The 17,411-nt window shown below is 55.2% G+C and overlaps 1 protein-coding gene across 1 annotated transcript in view; it reads right to left on the bottom strand.

The window, feature by feature from the left end:
• Positions 1 to 17,411, bottom strand: part of OTOF (otoferlin) — a 91,582-nt gene that overhangs the window by 37,764 nt on the left and 36,407 nt on the right. Inside the window, exons 4-7 of the mRNA XM_004268112.4 lie at positions 17,043 to 17,142; positions 14,982 to 15,163; positions 1,904 to 1,977; positions 366 to 492 (exon numbers count right to left, since the gene is read on the bottom strand). Of these exons, the coding sequence (XP_004268160.1) occupies positions 366 to 492; positions 1,904 to 1,977; positions 14,982 to 15,163; positions 17,043 to 17,142 (483 nt within the window). The remainder of the gene's footprint in view (positions 1 to 365; positions 493 to 1,903; positions 1,978 to 14,981; positions 15,164 to 17,042; positions 17,143 to 17,411) is intronic.

Below are 17,411 nucleotides of genomic sequence, written 5' to 3'. Positions count from 1 at the left end.
GATCTTCAAACACTCCAGGACTGCCAAACAGAATGGGGATCAGTTGTTCTCAGAGGCTCCAAAACAGAGGACTAACCAATGACAGAAGTGATAGGTAGACAGACATTAGGTCAACAGATTCAAGTGTGGGCTGGGCAGCTCCGTGATTTCCCTTTGCCCGGAGGTGTTGAATGACCTGGGAACAGGCTCCTGCCTTTGCAGGGGGAGAGGTGAGGGAGACATCCAGGAAAAGAGGAAAGGGGCAGGGTTAGGAAGGAGCTGTCCATGGGCCCTGATTCTTCCCCACCCAAATTCCAAACATAGCAAGCTGGGTCCTGCCTGACCTGGGGAAGGCAACTGGGGCTGTGGGATTCCTGCCCACTCACCGCTTGTTGGAGACGTTGGTGGTGAGAGCTGTGACGGAAGCTAGTGACACGGAGTCAGGATCCAGCCCATCCGCCAGCCGAATGGCCAGGCGGTCAATGTCCTCCATCTCCAGTACTGCCGGTTCATCTGGGGAAGAGGGAGGGCCAGTTAGGTGGGCTGGATGGTGGGATAGTGACTGTATTTCCCTTTTTGCTTTGCCATCCAGGAAGCTGAGTCAAATTCCAGGTTTACTTGGTAGCATCTGCTTAGAATGTTATGGTCTGCATATCTGTCGTGTTTCTGGCCTAATCGTGATCTCTGATTTTAACTGAAATTGCACCTGGTCTTGCTTGTTAATTTTAATTGAATGTAACTCACTTATGCAAGCACTGAATATCCTTTGTGGAAGAGGGTCAGGAATAAAATAATACATACTTATGTACCTCCTGTACCAGTAGCTACCATTTACTGAGTGGCTATTATGTGCCAGGCACAATGCCAAGCACGTTATACATATGTCTTTAGTCCTCATAATCCTCATAGCCACAGCCTGGCAAGATGGGCACTATTCTCATGTAACCAGATGAAGAAACTGAGGCTTAGGAAGGAACTTATCCATGTAAAACAGCTGATGGAATTCAGAACCTAACCCTGTACTGATGTGTACTAATCCAATTAGATGAAGGAATGACGGTTCTGAGAAGCCACCCAAGGATGGTGGGTTTGAGTCTCAACCGGCAGCTCTACCCTCTCCAATCTAGGAAGGCAAAAGGCACAGCTGGAATTCGCAAGGGGCAAAAGACAAAGAGAGAGATTCTGGGGCCAGTGGGCCACACAGGGGATGCTGGGGAGGGAAGCCAGGAGCCCTGAGGATGGGTGTGTGATCTACAGACGTGGGTTAGAAAGTTACACAAAGCTCCCCTAATACACTCCATTTCTCCCCTGTATTCCAACTGTACTCCCTGCCTCCTCTTAAATAGCTGTCTTGCGCCCTCCCCAGCCTGCTGCTCCGGTGGCACCAGTGCCACAGGCCACTCCAGTCTTCCAGGACCCACCCTGCCTGTCTCCCCCAGGGCCGTCCCTGCAGCCTCGTGAGAGGTCACGGGGAAAAGGCAGGAGAGCGAGTCCTGCCACAGAGCAAGCATTCTCAGGACTCTGATTTTCCCCCAGAAATAGGGAATTGGCCAAATAACTTTCTTCTTTTTTTGTTTTTGTTATTCCCTCCTCTAATTAAAAATCTCTAGGCTTCTGTGTGGAGAAGAAAGAATGAGAGCAAAGAGGGCAGGATGAGCCCAACGGACTGAGGGGCTCTGCTGCTCAGTTCTAGACCGGAGGAAACGCGCTACCCACCTTCAGCCCTCGGGGCGCCTCCTTCCGGAGGACCACTCTCAGGACCCGGCTTCTCCTCCAGCCAATGAGAGGCCAGGCCCCTCCCAGGTGGATCCGCCGGCCAATAGCAGGAGAGCCCGTTGGGGCGCTGCCCGCGGAGAGGAGGGGTTTGGTCACCGGAGGGGAGAGAGGGGCCGCCTGGACCGTGGGCGGGGTCGTGCGTCCATACCTTGTCTTTGGTGTTCGTCTTTGTGATGCCGGTTCTTGCCGAGCTTCATGGCGGAAAACACGCTCCTCCCGGCTCTGTGAGAGGGGACCGCCAGAATGAGGTGGAAGGAGATAGACGCCGGGAGGAAGACACACAGACATAGAAGAGCAAAACCCGAAAGAACACGTAAGGGAAAGGGAGATCCAAGCTCCAGCCCCTCACCTACTGGTCCCAAGATATATTTGGGGCCAAATTTCCCAAGTTGGGAGCCGTGAGGGGGAATTAGGGCAGAGGAAACCCCGCCACTTCCTCCTTCCCCATGTCTTCACACCACTCAGGAGCAGGTCGGGGACGGCGACCAGTAAAGGCGGCCTTCAGGTGGAAAGAACCGTTTCAACTGGAGCCCCTCGGGGTCCTGATCCCAGCCCCCTCAGTCCAGTCTTGGAGCTCTGAGCTCCGCCAGTGCCGCCAAGTTCATCCTCCCCAACCGTGCACCCCACCTCGGCTGAGTGGAAAGAAAACCAGACAACCAGAGATAAAGCATCAGAACAGAAGGGCAGAAACGGGACTCAGAGGCACAGAGACTGATGAGCAGGTAGGAAGTATGGTTGAAACTAGCTGCTTAGTTCTCAGATGGCTCTGGTGCTCGAAGCCTGCCTTGTCTTTCCCAACCTCTCTGTGCCTTTGGATTCTCCTGGGTCCCCAGTGAAAAGAAGGAGATGGGCCCTTTCCCTTCTCTATCTTTGGTCCTGGCTTTGCCCCTTCTGCCTGTCCCCTCTCACTACAGAACCTCCACCCCCCCCCAACCAACCCCCAGGAACGTATGGCAGATTCCATAGTTCCTACCTCTTCCTCTGGTTGGTGTGGCCTTGTGCCCCCAGGAGAAGGGCCTTGCAGTCAGGGGGGCTGAGGGAAGGGGGCAGGGGGTCCTCACTGTCCCCTCAGTGATGTCCCCGCAGCTGAGCTTGTGATCCCTGGTCCAGGAGGGGCCAGGAGTAGGATCAACAGGCAGTAAAGTGCAGTATTCCATTACCCCATCAATATTGCATGAGCTGGACACCTGACTCCATCCACTTCCCATTCTCCCTCCTCCTGGCTGTGCCCCTGTCATCCTGGGCCCCCTCCCTAGGTGGGGTGGATGCAGATTCCAACCCTGAGCTCACCTACAGCAGCAGGGCCCACCCATCTTTGGGTCAGGCATCTCCTTGTGGAGGTTTGGCTATGGTCCCCCGAGAACCCCTGTTCTTTTTTCTTTTTCTTTAACATATTTAAAAAATAATTTAATCTTCACAGCAAGCTTTGAGGAGGATACTATTGACCACAGTTTACAGTTGAGGTTTGAAGCAGTTAGAAAAGCTTTATTCCATTGACCACATCTTATTATCTGTAATGAAGAACCCCTGTTCTTTACGCTGGGTCATGTGAGATTGGGGAAAACCTTTCTGTCCTTGTAGAGATGGCCTAGATATCTCAAGCCTCTCCTCCCCTCAATCTGGCCCTATCCTAGCTCCAGGCCTTTTCTTTACTCTTCATATGCCTGGCAAGACATGAAGAGGAATGTGTCTGTGTCCCAGTGAGAGAGCAACTGAGGACCACCTCTTTCATGTGGCACCAGCTCACAGTTTAAGAAACACTGGCATCTTCATGATTTCCTAAAAAGGCACGAGGTGGGTGAAAGAAGGCTGGGGTAGCACTGATCTCTTCACACTATCCGGCATCACGTTATCCAGGACATATCAACAGGAGGAAAGGGAAAGAAAGCACTCTAAAAAAAGAAAACTGATGCCTTTGGAGTTATCTTTAAAAGTTTCTCCCCAACAAGAGATTATATAACCTTTCTTGAGCCACTAATCTGGGCCAAAGGCTTTTCCAGATGTTTGCTCATTTCATCTTCATAGCAGTCCTGGGAGGGACATATGCTTCTCCTCGTTCAACCCATGAAAAACCTGAGGTTCAGAGAGCTGGGATTGAAGCTACCACCTCCCAGGCCGGCAATACTTCCACTGCATCCTCGCTGCTGTGGGATTGCACTTCTCTGGGGGTGTGAATCCCGTCCTGACCATTTGGAACTTTGGCAGAAAGTCTCCATGGGGCCAGCACAACTTGCAGATGGGGACGTTATCTGTGAAGAGTCCCATGGACCCGGCCCATGTTTACAGAGAGGGGGCTCATTCAAAGTAATGTAAGCATCAAGACATTTTGGGAAGAGAAGGCTATAAATATTAAATTACTGGTGACCTAACACTGCACCAATCAATGAGCCCATTAAAAACAGTCATATGGTGGTGAGAAAGGAACCATCCCGCCTGGCTTACAACGAACCATCCTGGGCGATTTCTCCCTGCTTGGTGGCCTTGAGGGCAGGGGTGCCGGCCATACTCTGACTCTTGCAACAGGAAGTGAGCCTAGTGTGGGCCCTCCCTCTGCTTCCTGTCCCAGCGTTTGGGTTTCCTTTCCCCCCAGCCTTGCTGCTCTCCTGCCTTACCCAGGAGGGCCCTGTGCTGACCGTGTACAATCACTTCTTGGTCATTTCTGGGCTGTGTCAGCCTTAGAGTCCCCAGCCCCAGTCCGAGTGTGACTTACACGCTGCCATCACACAGTCTGTTCCAGCTACACAACCCCAGTCCCATCCCACCCCCCCACCCTGCCCTAATGTCCCCCAGGAAAGTGCTCTGAGATGGTAGGTCAAAGCCATGTATGGGGTCAGAGCAGGCCCTGCCTGCAGAAGCCATCCACTCTGCATTCTGATACCGGATCTGGTCCTGCTGCCTGAGGCCCAGAGGGGTTTGGGTAGCAGGGAATTGTGGATTTCTGATGCTGGTCCCAAGGACCCATCCAAGTAGAAAATGGCCTGGGGCTTCCCTTGGGCAGTTATGGCCCTTGAATTTGAAAGTCACTCTAGTCCTTAAAACAAACATATTTGGAAGCAAAGATTGAGACTAAAAAAATCTATACTTATCAGACCACTGTCTACCAGACCCTGAAGCAATTCAAAGGAGAAACCTCTCTCTCCAGACCCTGCATGATTTTAACCATATCAGGTGGATAAGTTCATTGGTGGGATTCCTGTGTACCTGGGATTATCTCAAAATGGTGACATCCCTTTACAAAAAAATATATACTATGTAGGGCAAGTGTAATTCCCAGAATTCTTACTGTAGGCTCTGTACCTATTCATTTCTCTTCAGTGACTAGCTCTTCATTCCTGTGCACTGTGGGCAGCAGAGCATGATGTCATCAGCTATCACTGCCCTTTGTCATTTTCTAATTGATGACACATCAGAATTCACTGCCCATCAGTTGCCCATCATGCCTGCTTCTCTTGGCAAAGGGTAAAGGTTATTTTTGAAATAAATGTTAACTTAATCAGGGAATTTTGAAGATTATCCACTTGTATTAAAGACTTAGATTTCAAAAAAGGTAAATTGTTGATTAGGTTACTGATGTACTGATGTTTCTTTGTTTTAAATTCTGCATTTGGTCTAGATATTTCTCCAATTACTAAAGGTATAATATGGACAGAAACAGACAAAGAAAACAAGCCAATAATCAACCTGGTGAAAAACCACTTTGCAACCAAGTGGCTCCTTTATACGTGGCTGCCTGAAAGCCTGAGAAGCAGGAGCTGGGGGGGGGGTGGGCCTCCCAGGACCCTCTGAGGGTGTGTGATCACATCTGGGCTTCCCCATTGCTGGATTCATGACAGTCAGAATGATATGCACACACAATTTAGATAGCTATTTCTCTCTAGAGAGAAGTCTAGTTAGGTCACTCATTTTAAACTCTTTTTTCATTTACGGACCTAATGATTTCTTTGCTGGTTCCATGGCTGAGAATGTCTTTGTGGTTGGGTAATGCACCTGGGGTCCTAGGGGAGAGCTTGGAACTACCCAGTGATGACTTGGAAACATTCGCCAAATTAAATCTAGTGAGCTGGGTCTCCGTCAGGTCTCTGTGTTATTGTGGAGGTTGTGACGTAGAGGGGTGGGACTGGAAATGAACCGCAGGCCATGGCTGCCTGGGGCTTCTACCCTCCCGACTGCCTGCGGTGGAAACTGTCAAGGCTCATTAGCTCAGGCCTCAGGTATTTGGGAGAAACAAACTCCTACCTAAGAGACACAGGGTTTATGGTTCTCTCTTTCCTCTTGTTTCTCCTCAGGAGAGCTAGAAACTAACCAGTTTTGCCACACAATAGCCCTTCAGAGATTTAAAACTGCTCCCACAGCCTTTCTTCTTCAGGCTAAAGAATTTCAGCTTGTTTAATCTCTTCTTAGAAACCCCATTTTCCTACCCTTTCAATCATCCTGAGGCTCTACACATTAAAATAAGAATGAAAGCCAGTTTACTCATCTCATCTGTGAATTGGAAATGTCAGGACATTAGGATGGGGTTGTGCAAGGGAACCAGCATTTACAGTGGGCCTACTACATGCTCGCACTGTGAGGCACCCCTTAGTACCGTTGTGTCCAAAGGGATCAGGCCAGCCTGAATCCCTTGGGGGTCCGGCCCAGGACAGACTGGGGAGCTGGAAGTCAAGAAGGGTCTTAGAGCATCACCGATCTCAGACAGAGAGCCTGGGAGACCGGCAGGTTGGTTGTGTCTCATACGGGCCTTTTATGTCTAACTGTCCATGCAAAAACCTGACCCTGAGCCCTCTCCCTAAGTGGGACCCCCAGCTCAGCAGTCTGCTGTCATCTCCCACACCCCCCAAGATCCTGTTCCCTGGCTTCCTCTCCAAGTCTGGCACATGCTCTCTGCCTGAGGCTTCTTCCCTGGCTTGTAACCTGGCAAACTCTCCGATCCTTCAGGTCTCTGGGCCCGAATTTCCCCTCACGGTGCCATTGCCCTGTTGTCATGCTTTTTGCTCCTGTATAACAAGCGGGAGTTGGAACTCGATATGCTTTTGTTAAATGCGACTGGGAGTCCCCGGGATCTTAATGCAAGCAGACCCCCCAAGCCCACACCAGTGCTCGTCACTTCAGACCCCTCTACAAATAATCCTGCTGTCGCCATGATATCGTCTTGTCGACTAATTTTTAACTTATTGAGATCACAGTTTTCAGCAAATCTCTTAACATCTCTGGGGCTCAGTTTCCCTATCTGGAAACTAAAGACCACATTCCTGGCTTTTCAGCTCTTGTTGATGCGCTCGGAGAATTAAATTTAGAATATAGTCAGGTGCTCTAAGCTTACTGGGCCTATTGGGAACTCTGGGTTGGGAGTTAAATTCTCTGGGTTTTAGTCCCAGCTCTGCTCCTCTTCCGGAGTCGCTTGCTTCCCCTCTCTGGGGCTCAACTTTGTCATCTGTAAGAATGGGTGTTGGAGCAGAGCTCCAGTGTGGTCAGCCCTGACTACCACTGCCCTTGTGAATTCCCTGTGATGCTAGAAGATCCTTGAGATGATGCAAGCTCTGGGGAGGCTGAAAGACCCACTTGTCTCCCCCGACCTTGTGGCGGCCCCTCCCATCTGGAGTCCTCTGGGGAATGGAGATGGTGAAGACCACCAGAGAGGGGTCATCTCTCCTTAGCTTTCTGGGCTTCATGCTCCGGCCAGCCCCTGTGGCCACTCGGTGCCCACAGTTTGTCCTTCTTGGGCCCCCAGCACTGCATGTCCACCAGCCCAGCCCTGCCTTGGCTCTGCTGGAGAGCCGTTGGCATCTGGACCGTCCCCACTCCCTCCCTCACAGGGATAGCTCGGGGCCTGCCCATAGGCATGGGGGACTGAACAGGGAAGTGGAGGAGGAATGGAGACACTGAAAGGAGGGAGGAGGGAGTGGAAACCAGAAGGCCTGCACCCACCCTGACACCACCCTGTGCCTCGCCCCCATGGCCAGATGGAGAGACCTCCCTCGCCCTGCCATCACCCGGTGCTGGCTCCGCCACTGATCTGGGCCCCCCGCCATCTGTACCCTGTGCTGAGGACCCTTCCCTCTCACGAGCCGCACAGGCTCCACCCTGGCCTCGGCCACCTACTTGTGCTCGCCATCTCTGCCTCCCTTGGTCTTCTGTCTGCTGAGTAGGGGGAAGAAATGAGGAGACAAGGGGATGTGTGTGAGAGGGTGTGAACCAGAGACACTCGCAGACTTAGCCCCTGGCCCTGCTGACCCCCATGCTCCCCAGGGGCCTCCTTGTCCCAGAGAGCCCTCACCCCACAGCCTCTCACTTAAGCAAGCCTAAGCCTGCTGGGTAGGGGCCCCATGGCCCAGGCTCTGCCCTGGGGAGGAGGGGAACTGTGGTCCTGATTCTTGGGGAGGAGCTCACAGGAGTGGGGCTGGTGGCCACTGTCCCACTGACCCCAAGCCTAGGAGAACCTGGGGCCCTGGGGAGGGAGGAGGCCTCAGGGTCCCCATTGATCTCCTCCCCCAGGTCAGGGTCTGGTGATTTCTGAATGTGTGTTGCAGGTTCCACAGGGAACACAAGTTTAGATGAGCCTGGCTACCGTCCAGGCCTGGGCCACCCTGCTCTCCTCGCCACGCCTGATCCCCTCCAATAGAGTGGGGCTCCCCCAGCTCTGAGGGCCTCGGAGAAGAAAGGTGGGCCAGGAAGGTTCTGGGCCTGCAGTTGTAAGCGAGCTACTGCTCCAGGGCTCAGAGCAGGGCTCCTCCTCCTCCTTAGGGAGGCTTCCAGAAAGCCCTTCTGGAATGTTCTCTCAGTGCTTCCCTGATGCTGTGGCAATGAGGATGAGGGAAAGGAAGTGAATAACAATTAGCAATTTTTTCCTCTCCTCACACGCTGTCCTGGCACAGACCCTGCCCGGGTAGGCATGCCTCCAGTCCCTCACAGCTCAGGTCCTGACAAGTGGATCACAGCTGGCCAGTTTGTACTTCATTTCGAAGGAGTTAACATCAGCGAGGTCTCTGGCTACCGCAGTCGGCTGACACCACCGAGCAGAGAACAGGGAAGGGGAGACTGTCTCAGCAGCCCTGCTCTGGCCCCGGGCCCGGCTGGGGGTCTGGCCAGGCCTGGGCCCCCACTGGGACCCGCTGAGAGCTGCGTGGGCTCCAATGAGCTTTCGAGAATGAGGGCCGAACAGGAGATTTACTGGCCCCAACCCCACACGAATCCAAGCGGGGCTGCCGTTCTCTGAATTACTGATCCAGGTTTCGAGGGAAATTTGGTTTTTTGTCTATGATTTTTTAAAGAACTGGGTGACCCTGAAAAGTTTGAAAATCTTTGCAGTAGAGGAACTGGAAGGGGAAGTGTATCACCTGAGAGTGGGCAAGGGTGGGTCAGGAAGGTGGAATTTCTGTACCTAATGATAACATCTGACGCTTTTTCTCTTTCCCTTTGGGGGTTTGCTCTGAAATGGCAGAGAGGTGTCAGGCTGGCCCAGCGGCGCCAGCGGCGGCTCCCTCGGGCACACAGCAGGCCAGAGAACAGTGTGTACTTGCAACCTGGCAGCCAGCACCTGGCACAGCGTGCCCTACCCCTCCTCACGCGCTCCAGGCCCCTGGGCCGGCTAAGAGTCTGCACACAGGTCCACACTCTCAGTGTGGAAATGCAGAAGGGAAAAGACCCTCTTTCTGTGAAAAAATAATACTCTGTGCCTTTACTATAAGCACTGTTATGACTACAACTAACATTAATAACTGCACGGCCCTGCGGGAGAACTTAGACATGCCTTGACGTATTAGTGCCAGCTGTCTCACAAGGTGGTATCATTATCCTATTTTCCAAACGGGGGAGCTGAGGCTCTGCCTGCCCTTAGTCACTCAGCTGCAAGGGGTGGGGATGAGAGGTTTGACCTCACGGTCATCCTTGTTGCTAGGGGACCTCTCCGCGAAGCCCTGGTTGGGCCTGACTTTCCTCCTAGAGTCTACATTGTATTGTTAAGTGTCCCAGCCTGGCCAGGTAAGTTCTGTTCCTCAGCCAACACACACACACACACACACACACTCTCTCTCTCTCTCTGTCTCAGTTTCGCTCACCTCTTCCTCAAGCTCCCACCCCCATCACTCTGTGTGCACAGTTAGAAGGAGCCATGGAGGCTGGGGTGGGGGGGAATCAATATGGCGGCCTCTGGGGGATTGAGGGTTTTCTGGGATCTTAGTGCTGCACGGTGTGAGGTCTCACTTGAGCGCTCAGACCCAGGCAGGGGGTGAAGAGGGCCCCTACCTCAGGTGAGGCGGCTAAGTCTGGGCGGAGTCTCCTGAGCACTGCTTCACCCCAGATCTCAGCATGGCCTTGACCCCGGCTCCTCCAGGCTGCTTGGGAGCGGCTGAAGCTCTGGGGCTCAGCCTGGTGGAGGGAGGCGGGGGAGGGGCTGTGGGAACCCTGCACTCTGGGGGTGAGGCTGGGTGTGTAGACCCCATACACGCACGTCTATGCATACCCCATGGCACATGCCCCATGCACATCTCTGTCAGAGCCCCCAGGCATGCACACATGCCCAGCTGGCCCCTGGCCCCAGGCATAGGAGGGAGGTACCTTCTTCTATGGGTCTCCACTGGAGTAGAAGAATGATCCAGAAGGAGAACAAGAAGTGTGGCCCGCTCCCTCCCTTCCCCCAGGATGAGACCCCGCAGAGAGAAGCCCAGCAGGGACACCAGGAAGGGGGGCTGGGCAGAAGGAGGGCCGGAGGGCCAGGCAGGTGGAGAAAATGAGGAGGAGAGTCGCGGAATATAGGGAATCCGCGAAAGCCCCAAGTCTCTGAAGTGCAGTTGTGAGATTAAGCCTGGGCTCCCTTCTTTGTCCTTTCTAACAGGGGTCCTTTGCCCAGAACCTGGTGGTGTGTACAGCTCCCTGGTGTCATGGAGAGAGAGAACATATGTGCAGGTAAGCGTGAGAAAACACCCGGGCATGTGTGTGTGTTCAGGGCCAAAGTCTCCTCTCTCTTCAGCCAACAGGGCAGATGTACACTGACACGCAGGGGCCCAGAACACTGATTTTGTGCTTCTGAGAGCAAAGTGCGCACGGGGTTAGTAGTTCATTCCTTCTCTGCAACACTGACAGCTGGGGGGGGCGAGGGAGTCCTGTGAGCGACTGAGACCCTGGCCTGGGCCCAAGCGGCGGTGAAGCTCCGGCTGTGGGCGGCTTTGTTGGCAAAGCCCTCGGAGTAAGGTGGGGATGGCCAGAGCCGAGAAGGATCTTGGGCCAAAAGGTCCGATGCTGCTCAGGGTAGAACAAGCTGTGGGGGGGGTAACATGGAGACTGCGGAAAGGGAGAAGGAAGGGAGGGGACGCTGGCTGAGCACGCGCCACGGGCCAGCACTGCGGTGGGCAGCTCACGTGGGTTATCTCATTGGACCCTAACACTCCTGTGAGGCAACAGCATCCCCCACCTCACAGGTGGCAAAGTGAGGCTCCAAAGGGCAGAGCTGGGATTTGAGCCCTGTGCTCTCCATGGCACCGCACTGCCTCCTGGGACATTCCCGGGCACATTGTGCAAAGAGCCAGCTGAAATCAGAGGCTGCTGACTTGGAGGCAGGGCCTACAGAAGCAGCCAGAGTGGCTCAGAGGGCCTGACTAGGGCCTGGGCCTGATGGAACCATGGGAGGAGACCAACCAGGGCCTGGGCCTGACGGAACCATGGGAGGAGACCAACCAGGGCCTGGGCCTGAGAGAACCATGGGAGGAGACCAACCAGGGCCTGGGCCTGACGGAACCATGGGAGGAGACCAACCAGGGCCTGGGCCTGATGGAACCATGGGAGGAGACCAACTAGGGCCTGGGCCTGACGGAACCATGGGAGGAGACCAACCAGGGTCTGGGCCTGACGGAACCATGGGAGGAGACCAACCAGGGCCTGGGCCTGATGGAACCATGGGAGGAGACCAACCAGGGCCTGGGCCTGACGGAACCATGGGAGGAGACCAACCAGGGCCTGGGCCTGACGGAACCATGGGAGGAGACCAACCAGGGCCTGGGCCTGATGGAACCATGGGAGGAGACCAACCAGGGCCTGGGCCTGACGGAACCATGGAGGAGACCAACCAGGGCCTGGGCCTGATGGAACCATGGGAGGAGAGGGTTAGTGGGAGGGCGGGTGGTGGTGGGTTGGGGGCTGGGAGACTGCTCAGGCAGAGCTGCCAGTGGACATTCCCTGAGGTCCAATGGGAGGAGCTTCTGGGAAGATACTTAAGGCCTTGGGAGTATAGAGGAATGTCTGCAGAGCCCCTTCCAGGGGGTGGTGAGCGCAGATGGCAGGAGCCCAGCCCTGGGGACCTAGGCCCTGCAGGGAGACCTCCCCACATCAGCCTCCTCTGCCCCCCATGGAATGGATGCCTCATGCCACCAGTCCTGGGCCTGCGGTTGCTTCCTGCCACTCACTCCACCAGCCCCCCGACCCCTCCAGCAAGCACCCCACACAGCCACATCAGACAGGGAGGAATAGATTCCCACACCAGACCCCTGTGGATCCAGACAACTAGGTGAGAGACCGTTGCTTACCAGCAATGAAGTTTTCTTGTTGGGAAAACAACAGAGAGGCACCCTGTAGATTGGGCACCTTGACCTACAAAGCAATGTGCCTTCCCAGGAGGGGCTGCAGGACAGGGAGCAGATGTGGGCAAAGGAGGACTTGACTTGGAGTCAGAGCCTGGGCACATACATCCCTTCCTTCTCCCTATTCCTTCGTTGGCCAAATTTTTTCCGGAGGGCTGTCTGGCCCAGAAGACAAAGGCTTCCTCCCAGACCCCAGAGCTGACAGGCCTGGCTGGCTGGCACTCACGTCAGGAGGGTGAGACATAACACCTATGGCTGCGAGGCCAAATCCGGGTTCCCCTTGGAACTGTGCACTCCCTGACCCAGAACTCATTGGCCCATGCAGGCAGCTAGAATTAAACCACAGGAGAAGCCCAGATGCTCTAAACCAGCTCTACCTTCTCCTCACCCCTCTGCCCTCCCCCTCCCCCAGCCTGCTGGCTGCATGGCCAGGCCTGGCCAGAGAACATGTGGCAGTGGCACCACCCCGAGGTGCTCTCAGGGTCTGGGTTGGCAGCCCCAGCGCAGCCGGGAATCTGTGCACACACCCAGCCCCTCCAAAGCAGGCCGTGGCCCCCAGGAGACAAGGAGCTCTGAGTGCGGTCGTCGCCCTCTCCCCATTCCCAAACTCTGGGACAAAACTTCTCCTCCCGTTCCTGCTTCCTGCTGCTGCTGGGGAGGTGGGAGAGCCAGGCTATAACGTGAGGGAGGATAGAGGCACCCTCTCCATCTCCGTACTCCTGGGGCCCAGGACGGTCTGCAGGTCCAGGACCAATGCCCCTCATGCTTGACTGCATCGTCTCACTGTTCCCTCCATCAACACCCTGGCCCACTTGTGTGGGATGAGAGAGGACCTGGCTCGGCGTTGCCGGAGCTGCAGCGACAGGGCTGCCCTCTTGGCTTCCATAGCTCCAGGGGGTTGTTCTCCACGCGCGCTACCCACGGGACCTGGGGAATCCCTGGGTCCCTCAGGATGTCAGAGTTGGAGGGCAGCCAGGATGCTCAACCCATTCCTGTTACTAACCCGGAGGGGCTAATGACTTTTCCAAAGTCAGTTAGTTAGTGGCAGTCAGGATGCGACTTAATGGGACTCAGCTCTCCTGATATGGAGCCAGCGTTCCTTTCCCTGCAACTGATGGCTCTCACGTGGCGTCCAATCTGTCCCCAGAAAGCCCTTTCTTAAAGCCCACGTGTAGCCGCAGACAAGCTCTTTTCTCCACGGGGACAGAGGATGAGGACCAGATGGTACCCTAGGTGTCAGCATCCCCACATTCCCCACTGCGTCCCTGCTCCTCTCTTCACCATTTCCAGCCCGATTCCTAACCCTCTGCATCGTCCAAGAGCCTGTTCATCACCAGCCCTTACGTGGGGTAGTACCTGGCACTCCAGTTACAGCCTGACCCTCCATCATCCCTCAGCTCTCCCATTGCCCTGAGCCCCCTGGTACAGGGTAGGAGTGACTGGCCAAGGGTCACGAGGCTGGTAAGAGGCAGAACTGGGACTCAGACCTGTGTCTCCTGAGGCCAGATTACACGCTCTCTCTACGCTACCCAGCCTGGAGTCTAAGGAGAACGGTCTCCAAGCTGGCCTGGGCGATGCCACCACCTCATGGCTGACCTGGAGTCACACAGGTCCAGCAACAGTTGCCACAGGCATGGTTCCTTTGGACTTACTATGATTACTCCCCACCTGGCTCCTAGGGTCTGAAGCTTGTATATGTCTTGGGGTGTGTGTGAAGGGGGTGGGGTGGGGAGTGGTTCAAGGGCAAACAAGGAAAATATATTCATACAATAAAAGTATAAAATTCAATTACCCTAATTTAGCATCTGTGTTTTTCCAGAACAAGTACTGAATCAATTTTACTTGGAAAGGACAGGGTGGAAGGAGATGGGAGGGAGATGTTTCCAATGGGAGGGGAGCATACCCCCCTCTCCAAACCCACCCTCATCCTTCAGATGCACCGCTGACTTACCTGTGTTTTACACATTGTTCCCAGTGACCTAGGAACCTGCAGACAGTGTTTAACCTGAGTCTGTCTCTCTGGGCTCTGAGAGTAATACAGTTGCGTTTTCTTTTTTTTGTAAAACTAGTGCCTTTGGAACGAGTAGGCCTGGACACAGCATCCTGTCCTCTGTGTGTGACTGGACATTTGAAGGTGGGAATCCTGGACACCTAGGGTGTTGGGATGCGGTCTTCTCAACAGAATAGAGGCCAGGTCCCGACCACCACCGTTGGCTTCACTCCGGCAGGAAGAAGCCTCCCTCTCTTGGGCCTTCACCGGGCCAGGGCAGAGGCCAGGCTGCCTGGGGCTGGCCTGGCACTGCTGGGTCTTGGGCCAGAGAGATCAGGGCCTCCTCCTGTCTGCTTTTCGCATTCTTTGAGGAGGCAGGAGGTCTAGCCTCTTCCACCCATATTAGAGTCCGCCCTCCCAGAACTTTGCCTCCCTCAGGGTAGCAGGCAGGCCTGGCCCCTCAGCCTGATCGCAGATACCCTGCTGCCTCCCCAGTGAGTCCTGGAGTCAGGGTGCAGGGGATGCTGCAGAAACACTTTCCCTCCTCTTGTATGTCTCTCCAGCAACTCATGTCTGTACTCTGAGCCCAGGCCTAGAGGGGCCTTCCAGGGGAGCAGGTCCCAGGCATCCTCCCTGTGTCTTTGGGGACAGAGGGCCCAGCCTGTTACCTCCGGAAGCTCTTCTCGCCCGGCTGCCGAGAACTGGGGCGGGAGCCAGGGAGCAGCCCATCTGTCTCCTGGCTGTCCTTCTCTTCCTCGTGAAGGGGCTCATCCCCCAGGAAGTCCTCATCATCCCAGGAGCCCACCGTGCCATCTGTGGCCTGATACCGGACCTCCACGCACAGGCTGGTCTGGAGGGAGAGATGGGTGGTGAGCGGCCGGGACAGCACTAGCAGTCACAATCCCGTGTCCTCCGCTGCTCTGGGATTTTACAAGGTGCTCTCACACCCTTAACTTACTGGAGGAAGGCAAGCTGGGTACTATCCTCCCCCTACTTTCCTGTTTTGCAGATGAGAAAAACAGAGGCTCAGAAAGGCTGACAACTGAATGGGCTGTGGCTCCACATCCTGCTGCACGTGGCTCTCCTCCTCCCCGGTGCCCGAGGTGGGCGGCCCACGCCGGGCAGCTGAGCCTGGGCTGGGGGTGGGCCGAGCCCACTGGACACACAATCAAGAGCATCCTCCAGCGTCCCCGTGGTGTAGGGCTGCCTGCGGGGACCAGGGCTGGTCTGTCTGAAATCAGCTGACTTCCCCTCGCTCCTGATGCTCTCTGGGGATTTGATGACATGAGCTGAGAACGTCCTTCAGGAGAGGAGCCCAGGCCCTGGACACCCTCAAAGGCGTGAGGTCAGCACTTCTTCCTGCTCACCTGACACCCACCCTCCTAATCTGGAGAGGATGGGAGCTCGAGGTCACCATGGGGTTTTCTCTGTGTCCTTGGGCCACAGAGCAAGAAGCCTCCTCTTAGCTGTAGCTTCTCCCCAGTGCACAGGGAAGAGTCAGCCTAGTCCCTTCCTCAGCCCGTGTGGATGCTAGGAAATCCTCTAGACACGCTTTCCCTTCCTCCAGGTCAGGAGCTGGCTGGCTCCAGCGACCCCCACAGGCAGCCTGCACTAGGCATGTGGTCCTCTGAATGCCCAGGCTTCGATTTCCCCAGGGAAGAAGCGTCTTGAGCCACCAAGGCACCGTGGGAGTTTCTCCCCCACCCTTGGCGCTCCTCAGAGAGGGTTCCTCCCATTCTGGCTCTCTGTGGCTGCAGTCCTGCTTCTGAGGCTATTCTGCTGGCTACCACATAGGGTCATATGCGGGACCAGGGTTGGAGAACCATGGTACAGCCCCATTTTACATATGGATAAACTGAGGCCAGGAAATAATAGCTACTGAGCTTACTTTATATATTTATTGAGCATTTACTATATGCTTAACTGTTCCGACACTTTCTGTGCATTCCCGTTTAATCCTCAGAGCAGTCCTGTGAAGTCGATACTGTAATTTTGCTCACTTTGCAGATGGTATGCAGCCAGCCCACAGTTAGTGAGCGGCCTAATGAATGTTTCTACCCAAGGGCTGTGTTCCTCACCACTAGGCTCAACTGCCCAGTGGTGGGCATCAATGAGCTCACGGGGAGAGATGCGTCAGAGCAGAGCCTGGGGTCTGGGCGTCCAGAATGCTTTATTTCCTTCCTTTGTTTGAACATGTATTAAGTGCCTACAGACTGCGTCATTAGTACACGTGTGTTCCTGTTGGAAGTGCTGGGATGGGATGTGACAGATGAAGTAGAAAGAAGGTCCCTGCCCTCACAGAAAGGCTAGTCTTAGACGCCAAGGCAGGCATGCAGAGTGAAGGTCATGCCCAGGAGTGGCCAGCAGGGCTCAGACTGGCTTTCAGATGATGAGAGACACGTCTTTAGTGATTCTTGAGCTGGGTCCAGATGGAAGGGCCCCTGGGGAGAGAAGGGAGGGCATCCCCCCCCCGTCGCCTTCTCTTGTACTCTCACGGCAGGAAGGACTGAAGTGTCCACCTTGGGGCCCTGTCACGCCCCAAGGGCTCTGACCACGGCTGCCAGGCTGAGGGGCTCCAGCAGAGTCTGACCTGAGTCTCCTCCTCCCACCTCACCTCCCCGCCCACAAGGAGTGCTCCCCAGGCCACGCTATGTGCAGAGGCAGGGAGGCCAGCAGGCCCCCAGGTGACCCGTAATAGGCAGGTCCAGGGACTCTCTGGGCGCCCTCACCTGGATGATCGCGTTGTTGTCGTCAATCAGCATGTCGGTCACCTCCACGTGCTTCTCCTCCACCACCTTCTGCAGCACCATGCGGAAGGTCCCGATCAGCCTGTGAATGGCAGAGGGGGCGTGGTCTTCATGGTTTCACATGAAGAGGCCAGAAAGAGGAGCAAGGCTGACATCCCGAGAGGCTGTGACTGGCTGGCAAGGGGACGAGAGGGCTGGCTCAGGCTCCAGGCTGGGGTTGGAGAAGGTGGCCCAGGAGCTGGGGCTGGCCAGGGTGGCATGTCCAGGAGGTCTGTGACCCCCAACAACTGTGTGTGGTTGTACGTATGACGGCCATTTCCCTGGGAGAGCTTGAGGGCAGTGAGTAGCTGG

The sequence above is a fragment of the Orcinus orca genome, chromosome 13 (genome assembly GCF_937001465.1).
Source record: "Orcinus orca chromosome 13, mOrcOrc1.1, whole genome shotgun sequence".
Lineage (NCBI taxonomy): Eukaryota > Metazoa > Chordata > Mammalia > Artiodactyla > Delphinidae > Orcinus > Orcinus orca.
This window is presented reverse-complemented; position numbering and strand designations above follow the sequence as displayed.